This window comes from Diadema antillarum, unplaced genomic scaffold (assembly GCF_040938485.1).
Source record: "Diadema antillarum isolate AM-2024a unplaced genomic scaffold, OU_Dant_1.0 scf00000037, whole genome shotgun sequence".
In the NCBI taxonomy this organism is placed as follows: Eukaryota; Metazoa; Echinodermata; class Echinoidea; order Diadematoida; family Diadematidae; genus Diadema; species Diadema antillarum.
The window spans coordinates 1,188,040-1,200,172 of NW_027270926.1; the positions used below are offsets into that span (position 1 = coordinate 1,188,040).

At 39.7% G+C, this 12,133-nt stretch overlaps 1 protein-coding gene across 1 annotated transcript in view; it reads right to left on the bottom strand.

Moving 5' to 3' along the window:
• Window positions 1–9,072, bottom strand: part of LOC139709349 (DENN domain-containing protein 5B-like) — an 85,688-nt gene extending 76,616 nt beyond the window's left edge. The window contains exon 1 of the mRNA XM_071621311.1: window positions 8,816–9,072. Within this exon, the coding sequence (XP_071477412.1) occupies window positions 8,816–8,912 (97 nt within the window). The 5' untranslated portion in view covers window positions 8,913–9,072. The remainder of the gene's footprint in view (window positions 1–8,815) is intronic.
• Between the last annotated feature and the right edge of the window lie 3,061 nt (window positions 9,073–12,133).

Here is a 12,133-nt window from a genome sequence, read left to right on the forward strand (position 1 = left end):
TTCTTCTCATACTGTGCCACAGTGATTCCCATTGTATGTTAATCTGTGGTATTAAAAAGAACACATCCACTCATGCAAACCCTTCAATCTGTTGACACAATGGTATTATGGAAACAAACTGGAGGCAAAGAATGGACAGACATGTAGTGTACACAGGCACTAGAATAGCATTTGAGCTTACAACAGTACTGGTATTGACATTTCGGTTTTCACAGATATTGCACATACATGTACAACTGAAACAATGGTTATGTATACCCTAATGGTGGGTCGCAAAAAATACTGGTAGTGGTATTAGTGTGGGTACCAGCTACATTCCCCCACAGCACACTGCCAGAAACACAACACACTGTAATGCCAAGCAATAGCTTAACCCCTTCACAGCCACCATCTAACAACGTCATTGACATTATATAATACACAGAGATTTCCAATGGCAATGAGAGAACACAGAGAGGAAACAACTCCACCTACACAGTACACATGTAGTACAATCATACTGTACACTGCCAATAGTGTAGTTGTACCATGGAGGTTGTACCTCCATGGTTGTACGTACAACTGTACAATGTAGGCTGGTAAACAAGACAGGGCAGCACCAGCAAGATCATGCATACCCCATACTACAGTGTGCTTGTACAGCTGTATCTAAAGCTGCTTATGTAATCTCGATATACAAACAACTGTAAAATGACAACACCATGACATTCAATTTTAGTCCATGCAATTTTAGTCCACCCTCTTTACAGCTGGATGTACACAATGTTGATACAGTAGCTGTACAATGTGCAAGATTCTAACCCCGGCTCTAAACTTGATACAGCTGTAGGATCTAATGGAGAAAAGCCTTGCGTCTGTAATATACAGTACAGCCGAAACATGCTATTGTCCCCGTGCTATAGTTAAAGACACCCAGTCGCGAGGATACATGGACATATTTCAGCCGCGGGCGGCAGCACGTAAACTCGCTTCCGAAGTTGCTACGAAGCGAAATGTGTGTGTGCGCAAGACATCCCTAAAGCAATGTATCGCGCTATAGTATCTCGATTGCTCGCGATCGCTTGCTGAGCGCGGGACAGTACGTTTTGTGTTATGTGAGTGATGTTCGCATGAGCTAGTAGCTAGCTGCGTATACTTCGTACGACTACGCATTCTCTTCATCGCATCGTCGATCGTCGTTACTCGTCAACTATACTGTAATCATCAGATCAGATCAGATTAGTGAGTGCAGACCACATTATAATAGATAGGGTGGCCATCATGGACGATGACACATCGTCATGGGTAGCGGATATTACCGCCGAGTTGTCTATTCTGAACGCGGACGATTGGGTCGGAGACCCTGCCTGTATCATGTACTTGCCCTGGCGTGTGTACATAAATTCAGGACGGGGAAGCGACTGTGCCCGTGCAGGGCCAACGGCCAACGGCCACAGTTGCACTGCACATTTATGCAGTATTTTTGCACTCTTCATTGTTTTACTAACTAATATGAAGAAGGTGAGCGTTGTATCACCTGCCTGGAATATACTATATGTAAGAAGCAATGCCGAAACCCTTTCATTTGACTAGGTAAACTCACAGTTATAGTTCTGTCAGCTTAGCCTGGTGTGAATAATCTTTAAAAAAAAGACACACACACACACAAAGTGAACATTAAAACTCATAGATAAGTACATGACAAATAAGATGTAATGCCTTCTTCAGACAGGAGCATAAAGAAATTATTGTCTATCTCCCTCTTACACAAACAAACAGAACACTATTGTCTCAACAATACAGTGTGAAGGATAACCATTATAAATAAACCTATCACAGGTATCAGTATTTGAGGTTATGTGTGAAAAATGCCCTACAAATTAATGAAAATCGCGGACAGTAGACCTTTGTCCATAGTCAACTCAGTGTAACATCGCAAAGCCATTGTAATGGGTTAGCTTTCTACCAAACACTGATTAAAATACCAATTAGAGGCGTACCTTTGATCACCAAATAAGGGATGTGCCACGGATACCAATTAATCGTACTTGATGAAGCTCATACCTGTACATATTAGCATGTTACAAACTGATAGGTTCATATTGCCCCTTGACCTATGACCAATATCTGTATTAGAATTAAAACAATGGATTCTTATGAACTGTTGTTCATCAACAACTTCCACACCAATCAACATCCCTATTAGACACTCCTATATGAAGATGTGAAGGTAAATAAAACTGTAACTTTCACGTACAAGGGTATTGTACGTACACTACTGTAACTCTGTAGTTACTACCACTGACCTGACACTGTCGGTGTAACCAAACTTTAACGAATTTCAACTGTAAAAGATCAATTTTTTTTTCTTCAGAATTTACATTTCAACATACTTGTAGAAATTCACATGAAAAGATGTACACTTCACTGGATCACTTGAATTTGGTTTCAAATTATTGGACCAAATGCATTGGAAGTTTGACTATAAATGCAACATAGATGCCTGAAACTTTTGCCAAGCTTATGAAAATTACAATCTTTATCAAAATTCCTTAACCAAACTTAAAATGTAGGGCCCCTAAATATGATGAAAGAGGAGACTTTGCTATACAGTTAAATCAATGGGGACAAACAGTATTTGAATCGCAGCCATGAAATCTGGCTATGCAAATTTAACCTGGATTGTTGACGCTAGCTGCTCAGCTCAGGAAAGTGACCTCTCTGTATCTATCTAGATTCTACATTTGCACATGAAATACTTTAAATTCTCAATACTGTGATGACAAAAAACTTACCACTACTTGCGATTCCCTGACTAATGACATTTGCTGCCTACTGCTAGGTCAGTTTTTAAGAAGCGATAAACTGACCCAGCAAATGTCATTTCGATTACGGCGTTATCATAATTTGACATTTTATAAATGAGAACTTAGAGAAGTTTTTCGCAGAATTATACATAGAAAAATAGGCCTACTTGTCGATGAAACGCAAAGGCCCTAGCAGTTAAAGATAGATTAGAAAAAGTCATTCCACTTCAATCATTGATTCATGTAATTGTAATAGACTTCTAACGTTACTTACACATCATCTGGATCTGGATTCCTTGAAGTTGTTGACTTGGTCAGCTGGGGTTGCTTGATTGGCGTAAGCCGTGGCATTACAACTCCACCGTGCATGCCGTAACACGAATTTGCACATTCTAAATTCCTGCAAAACTGTTCATGCAACTCCAGCAAGTGGAAAGCAAATTTTTCATCGGCACGCTGACGCTGAAGCTTCCCCCTCTGCCACTGGTCTCTTACTTGTCCTAAGCAGGGAGGTGAGAGGAAACCTCCCTGTCCTAAGCATGCTAAGAACACGTCTCTCTGCGTTCTCCACTCGTCGATAGCGTCAAACAAGTAGATACGTTTTACTCGAGTTGCACGGCTGTTTTGATCTCCATTGTGAGGTTTCATTACTAAACCAAAGCCAAGGCTAATCCGAAACAGTACACGCATACCACACACATTATTGATATTGACATACCGGTACCGACGACTTTATACCAACTTTGTTATGTTCCGATCCGGCCCAACATACTGTAACACAGCTGACGCAGCAGACAATTGCCAATGAGATCAAAACAACCCGCCATATGGCCATGAGCATTGCAACTTGCTATACATGAAGTTTAGAGTTTTAATATTTCTTCATCAAAGCATATTTATAAATACCAAATATTAAACAACGTAATATATGAATGATTTAAAATATTGTTATATAATATTTTTAGACATTTTAAAATATTATTGCTTAGATTACTGAAATTGGCACCATAGTGCAAATAAACAGAGACTGCGGCCAGATACGTACGTACGTACACCACACAGCTCTACTGTTGTGTCGCGACGGGGACCCGTAGGAGAGATTTTCATGCACATGGCTGTTGTGCGGTTTTGTGCGTGCACCCATTCGGCCCCATTCGGTAGGTATTCGGGCGTCCATGTTGAAATTACAGTGGACGGCTCGCACGGCTCTCGTGCCCCATCTGGTTTTCGCTGGTGCGCTGCGTAGCGTCATGTTCGGCATTCGGTACGTACGGGGGTACAATAACGGGAGGAGCAGCTTGTCGTGCTTTTCTACTGAGCTGCGAATCGCCTGCGACGACCGATTGCCTTTAAGTAATCATTAGCTGATTGTCCGGGCTCAATTCAGCGGGCGGAACATCTGCCTTGCGTCCTTTCAGCTGCCTCCCATGCACAGAAAGGGCCTCACAAAAGCTCTCCAGGTAAAATTACATTGACTTGTACAATGTATGGCTGTACAGTTGTCAACTGTGCATTATCTTATTAGCTGCAACATACTGTACAACAGAGTTAATATATACTGTACAATGTTCAACTGGAAAAGTAATGTATACTTCTTCTTTTTTAAATCATATTGTATAGATGCCATTTAAAACAAGAGATATGGAGAATGTACTTGTATAATGCCTCTAAAACTTGTATGCTCCCAACCCAAGAGAAATATGGCCAGTAATTTCTTCAAAAAGTTGGTGCCTTCAAAAAATGACAACAAACTTATTAAGCCTATGTGGCTATACGAGGTACATTTGTACAAGTACTACTAGTATCAAGTTAGCATCAATGTTTGAATGTACAGTAAGTGTAACCTCTTTCAAACAACTGAGATGCTCCATTTTGCTTCTTCCTCAGTTTTTTTTTCTTTTTTTTTTCAAGTTTTCCAGGTGACATGTAAGTAACATGTACCTGTTTGTAGTTCACTTGCAGCATTATAACACTTCTGTGGCCCCTAAAAAAGGAAACAGCCTCTGGAAAGGGAGCTGAGGAATTTTTTTTGCAATCATTTTAATCCAATCTTACCCACCGTAATGACGTTTGACTCATCCGTGAACATCACATTGGAGAGTACCCTGCGGGAGCAATGGCTTGTTCAAGTTTAGCAAACAGGTCTCGCAGATTAAAATGTCAACAGGAAGAGGATTCAAAACTCGAGACCCCAAAGAGGAAGCTAGACAGGCATGGCGGTATTGGGGTTAAAAATAGATAGGGATAAAAATCTACGCTTTGAGACATCATCATGGATTCTCTCTGAAGCCGAGAAACGTGGCACTCACAAAAGCTCTGCTATGATGACCTCACCCAATTCTGCGAAGGCTGTCAAAATTTCATCAGCATTCATAATCTCGACTGTCGAAACAAATTTGCGGGCTTGATCAGTGCATCTGGGCACAAAACATCGCCTTGAAGCCACAGGTGTGCTGCTGACCTTCATTTACATAACATGTATTTCCATGCTTCTCTTGAAAGCAAAAACTACAATGAAACATCAAAGCAAACATTACAAATACACACTGTATGACTTTTTTGTGTGTATATGACAGGAATCATTAATATTTATGTAATCTCAGCTTTGGTTTTGCAGGAGTAAAGTGAAAAGGGAACTTCCAGGCATCATAACCTTGGCCACAACAGAAAATTTGACTTCCGCTTCCTCATCAGAGAGAGTGTGACAAGGATACAATGTACAAGTGTACAAGTTGTACACATCTTTAATTGTACAATGGGCAACGCGATGACTACATCTACAAACTGTATTACAGCGATATCATCAGTGACACTTCTCACTTGATCTGCTACCAGGTAACAAAAAAAGAAGAAGATACAATAAGAAACAACTTTTACTAGCAATACGTTAGTTCTATCTGCAAGCATGCAAAGAACTCTGCACTACAGCTGTACAGTATGTAACATCAAATTCCAATGCAATTTGTACGTGTGCTTCTATACAGTGTGTACTCTGATACACTCATTCAACACATACGTTGTACAGGCAAACTGTAGATGAAAATTGGCAACGCACACATGCACTGGACAGGGACCAATTCCATTCAGGATATCACCACTCCCACACGTCCCAATGCCATCAGAGTTCACAAACAAAACACTTTTTTTTTTTTCACTCACAGCTTCATGGTTGTAGAAGGCGCTTTAAATACACTTACAGTGTAATGTACTTTTGATGCACCTCACTACTCAGCATCACATTATAGCCAGGTTCATTTCAGGGACACAGAAGATGTACATGTACCTTGTGAAAATTTGATAACACCAAGAGGATTTGTCTGGCTTTATTGCAGCTGGTTTATCTTTGCTAGCAGCACACATCTGTGAAGTACGTTGTACATGTACATGTACTAGGCCAAGGACCCTCGTAAAGCCAGAGAATTACAAGTACTGTCTTGAAGACTTGCCCTTGACAGGTACCGGTATTGACTTCTTTTCTCTCTCTCTCTCCCGGCATTTTTTTTTTTTAAATTTAACCCTAGCTTGAAAGAAAACGTTTTAACATCATGAAGGTTTCCTCTACAAATTAGCAGTAAATGCCGGAAAATTACAGCAGACCATCAGTAAAAGTTTGCAATTACAAAGTGTACATTGTACACATATACAATGTTTATCAGGCATCCTCCCCTAAATACAACATACACTGTATGTACATTTACATGTAGGATGTAGGCCTATTTCAATGCCACTATACAACATGTAGGAAATGTAAAGAAAGTCATCAAAAGGATCACAAGGAAAGAAGTTAAAACTTCACACTGTGTGTGCAAGCATGTTACTCTTTGTGTCTCTGGTCAAGATTACAAACTCATTATCAAGTTGTCATACATCTACCAGGACACAGGAAGATGATTCATTCATTTGAATTACAATGTGTGATAACTCAATTCCTGCAATGTACTCCAGTAAACAGGTCCTCTATATTGAGTACAAATGGCCAAAAGGACACTTGAGCATCAATTTTTACAACGATAGAATGATCGACCTTCATTTTAACAGGTATAACATTAGTCCATTTAGACAATGTAGGCCTACAAATGTATAAAAGTTGTACATTGTACGAGTAGACTCTACATGCAGGTCTGCAGATTTAAGGAGAACATGAATACTTACTTACTTTAATTACTTGGATACTTGGTTGATTAGCCCCCTATACCCAGGTAATACATGGGATATTGTTATATCAAGGAATGCTTACCTCGCACCCATTTGAATTTTAATAGATTTCATGAAAATACGCTGGGCAAGTCTTATCAAAGACTAGACATCTAAGAATAATTTGGCGTAAATACTCAATTTTGAGTGATACACGTCATTAAAACCAAAACAACAACAACATTTGGGCCAATCTTACTGTCCTTGTATTGCTATCTGGAACCTTTTTCTGCACATTTTTTTTTTTTCAGTAGGTCTAGGTACACGTCGTGTACAATGCACACTGTATGTAGGAACTTTCAGGAGGTCTTAATTAGGCCTAGAACAACACGTTCTACATCTCTATTTAAGTATTGCAAATGTTCCTACAATTATACAAAGTTCTACAATACTACTAACCCTGGGGCGCTCCTTCACACAGTTTACTGTGGAACGCTTCCCATTCAGGCTGGTCGCAGTTACAATGCTACATGTATAGTGAGGTGCCTGCACCTCGTCAGGGGCCCTAATACCGTCACCCTGCTTAATTGTTACAAGCGCACTGAACAAAAATTTATGCCTGGGACTGTGTTCAGTATGCTTGAAACTTGGCAGGGCTACCACAACCAAGCAAACTGTGGTGAAAATCGAACAGTTTTTCGCAAAAATCTTACATTCATGTTACAAATACGTGTTAAGTATCATCACGGTCATCCACACGCATATTCTACGTGCTTTGTCTATGGGAGCATCACGATCACCCCAGAGTTGCCAAATTCTGTAAATGCCTTTCAGTACTTTGATGGCTGAAAATCAGTAATTTGCACCTTTTTTGAGTGAAAATCAGTAATCCTTAACAGTGTAGAACCTACATGTAGTAATCTAATAGAATATATCACAGACAATTATTTCTAAAATCAGTACTTTGCTTGGAACCTTCAGTATTCTTCTCCAATTTCAGTAGAAATTACTGAAAATCAGTACTAGTTGGCAGCTCTGTCATCCGCACTCGTCTTTTACATGCTTTCCTTTGTAATGGGAGCGCAGGTGACAAGTTGTGGGCCCCTTCCTTAGCGCACTACTATTCCGCATCATTCGCGTTTGACGAGGATACATGTAGCTGCAAATTTCCCGTATCGATCAGTGAACTTGTGGTTCAATTGGAATCTGCAGCATTTTTCCTGTATGTGAGTCCGATTTCATAGAATTTCAGTGATGAAATGTGATTCAAATCTGTATAAACAGTAACTATGATGAGGTGCAGGTCACTCAACTATACTTCCAGGAATAGCAGATCTACATCATCACCATGGCACTTTATGGTAAGATGGTAAAGTAGGTGGTCCTTGGCTTGGCCTTGACTTTGAACAGGTAAAATCAGCTTTCCTTTTCGGCTATGTGGAGGCCTACAATAACTCAATGTAAATTGTAACAAGCAGCTAGCACTGCAGCTCTTCATGACTTCAAACTAGAAGTGGCATAAATTTGTTATTTTGAGCAATTGTCGCAGGAGCAAATGAAATGTCATTGAAACTGCTCCTACCACCACTGACTAAATTTACTAACTTCATAATCATTACTACATAAAGCAAAAGACTTACTCTTTATTGAAATGACGACAAAACGTAGGGGGAAATAGTGTCCCACACTTAGTTTTATATTACATCCCTGTCCGAGACTTTACAAGAATTCAATAACGTACAACACTTCATACGCCTCCTACATACTGTACTTGTACACATTGGCTGCACTGACAATTGACATCCTACGGGGACTCTTCATTCATTGCTCGCCGTGCGCGTGCCCGTGTGTGCTGGCTGAAATACCGGTAACAGTGGCCTAGCCATCGTACGTACCTGCCAGCTGATCCAACTCCAGAGGACTTGCGGGATCGAGTCCACAAACAACGAAATAATCGACGAATCGGCCACCCTGTTGGCCACTGGAGCCCATGGTGTGATACTTTTGAAGACTATTCCTTAAACGGAGATTCTTTGCTTTTCCGCAACTGTATTTACGTGGTATATAAAGGTCATATTTTGTAGTGTATCGCCCAGATTTCGCGTGTTGTAATGAATTGGTCCGCTACTGTAATTCCTTGACAGCAGTAGAAAAGTCGTTGTTACACTCCGTTCACTTTCTACATACACCGTCTTCTTGCAGCTACTAACGAAATGCGCATGCACGTACGTCGGATCCCGTCGGTTTACCCGTGTCGTACACAGGAGCGCAGTCCACGGGCGATTGCAGTTCGCACGACGGTGCGCATAGGGCGAATGTGTAGCGATTGAGTCATAACAAACAGCGATGACCTTTGACTGGGGAGGTATTTCCTCCGCAAGTGACGGAAGACGGTCCTTCGTTCCGCCAGAAACGGAACAACAATAACTCCCCGAATCATTGTCTTGTTTGCGGATGCTGGCTACGGGGAATTTTCACGGCGAATTAGCGGCGACCACCTCATAAGTTGGCTAACTGCTTCCAACAAAGAACAAAGGGGTACGCGTGCCCTCAGCTGCCCATGGGAACACAATGGACGGAGTATTTAGTAATTGCGAAGCGTATCCATCCTTCCGGAAACACGACTCGCGAAAATTATATTGAAGAGAATAGGTTATTATACCAATTCCCCTTCTTACATCTGCAGAATGGCAAAGCATGGAACCGACTACCACCTTAATTAAAATTCATCTCCTCAGACTCCAAGCAGATGCAGATCGCCAGCTGCCATGCAAGGAGCGGACAACAATATAACGAACAATATACAACCCTACTCGGGCATCAAGTTCAATCGAGGGCCAATTTTAATATTAGACTCTATATTTCCCTTTATTCTTTTGAAAATTTTATTTTCAATGGTGACCACTGAACATGACCAACTAATTGATTTTAAATTGTGCTTGCCGAACATTTACAATCCGTCATTTTCTTCTTCTTCTTTTCAATTCAATTCATTTATTTTCATTCTTCTCTTTTTTCCAACAGAACATAACACAGTATAAATTAGGAACTATCACAAACGTATACATAGGCCTACAACTTGCAAATGATATCATAATGATACAATAATAAAGTTACATATTTATGCATGTATACTTGCAAAAATAATACAAGGTTGTGTTTCAGTTGAGAAAAAAAAAGAATTGAGAGGTCCACTAAAAAGAAAGCTTGTATATATTGTGAACCACTCACGTGGTTCCCTCCAACGATATTAGGCCCCTATTTAGGACTTTTATACAATATTGTATTTCAATCATACTTTTTTCAGTATTTCTATCCAACAGCAACAGGCAATGCATGACATGCAAAGTAGGAGAACTTGCATAATTTGACATTGTATGATACTGTTCTCATTTCTTAGTGATATGTTCATGACAACGTTGTTTTCTCAATTGGCTCTGTAAGGCCTACTCGAGTATTGCGCCTATAGGCCCTATACTGTGAGTATATATATTTCCATAATGTAGCCTAAACGATATCCTCTGCCCCAATTCTGTTAAGTTCATCGTCACTTGCCAATAACAATCGTGGACGTGAGTGAGTTTGACATTATTGGTAAAAAATATACGCTAAGGGCGCGATCTTATATCCAACTACTTGAGTTAAGCTGTTGTATAATTATTATAAGCGAATATTCGAACCAATTACGGGTACTCAATCCAGAATAGAATGATCGTTAGTATTATGGACAGCCATTCAGCGAATGCAAAATGATTACCGACACTTTAATCATAGACATTACATTCAAATGCCTTGCTTTAAAGTATCCCGCTTTTTCAACTGTTGCTCACAGAACAGATGACTATAATAGAAACTGGCTATGAATATATTTTGCCTTGAGACTTTTTGGTTGAAACTATGGACAGAGGTGACTTCAAAATAGCAGGGCATACTAATTATTGAGGGGCGCAGCCGTGAAGAGAATAGTACTTTTGGAGGCACGGAGGTCCATAGTTTTAACCATCAGAAACTCGAAATTATAGGCAAAATATTTGTTTTATATTTTGGATTTTTTTTTTAAAGAAAATCAAACAAGAGAAGGGGGAAGTGAGACGAGGAGTCGTGTTGTGGGTGGTGCGATGTGGAGGGATCATCCAAAGACCCTATACGTAGCAGGGCGCGATGTCACACTTACATATTGCTCTGTCACAGTACATTTTCATAAAAATGACCGTTATACCATATAGGGTCCATGGTTATACGAAGTCTGAAAGTAGAGCGCGATGTCAAAATAGCCGGATTGCTTTGTGACATTCCACAAAGCGATCTTACGAAACAGCGCGCTTGATGTCAAAATTGTTTTGTGATCGTACGAAGCAGCGCGCGATGTCACAATATTGCTTTGTGACATCATTAATTCACAAAAAGGGAACAATTTGGAATATGTAATGAAAAGAGACATCATTTTTCCAAATACATGTTGTACATACCCTGTAGGCCCTATATAGTGTCAAACAGGCCAACATTCTGAAATAGCTGAAAACATTGTAATCATGTGAAGCTCTTTCAAACACTCACAAGATGTTTTTTTTTATAAAAGATATGATAACAATTATTATCATCATTAATCTAAAATGTGTGTGAGTTTTTTCAGTTCGAGTAGGCCTATATAGAACATGGATAGGAGAAATGAATTGAATAATTATCGTACTGTGTATTCCCCAAAGATAGCTGTTCCGAACTGCATCTTATCCAGGCGCTCGTTTTTACTCAGAATTCGGTTTACTTGTTTGTTCAGGATGATCCTATGCTCTTCTAAACATGATCAGTACATAGGCCTACATGGACATAATTAATGTTATCGATATCTTTCCTTTTTTTATATCTGTGCATCTACTTTAAAGGGATTATATAGGCCCTAGTTCTAGTTGAGATATATAGGACTTCAGTTTTTCAAGTTTCCTTTGGGGGAGATAATGAGAAACCTCTCATGAATTATGCAAGAGCATGCAATTCTAAGAGGAATTCAAGATTTATTTGATGAAATGGCTTAGATATCTTTTGTTAAGATCACTTTGTTCTACTCTTTTCTTTTCTTTTCTTTTCTTTTTTGGATATCTCACGCAGCCGTTTCAAAACCGATTTTTCATCAAATAGATTTTTAAATCCTCTTAATACTTATGCTCTCATAAGTGGTTTCCAATTATCTCACAAAAATTTAAAAGGTGAATCCC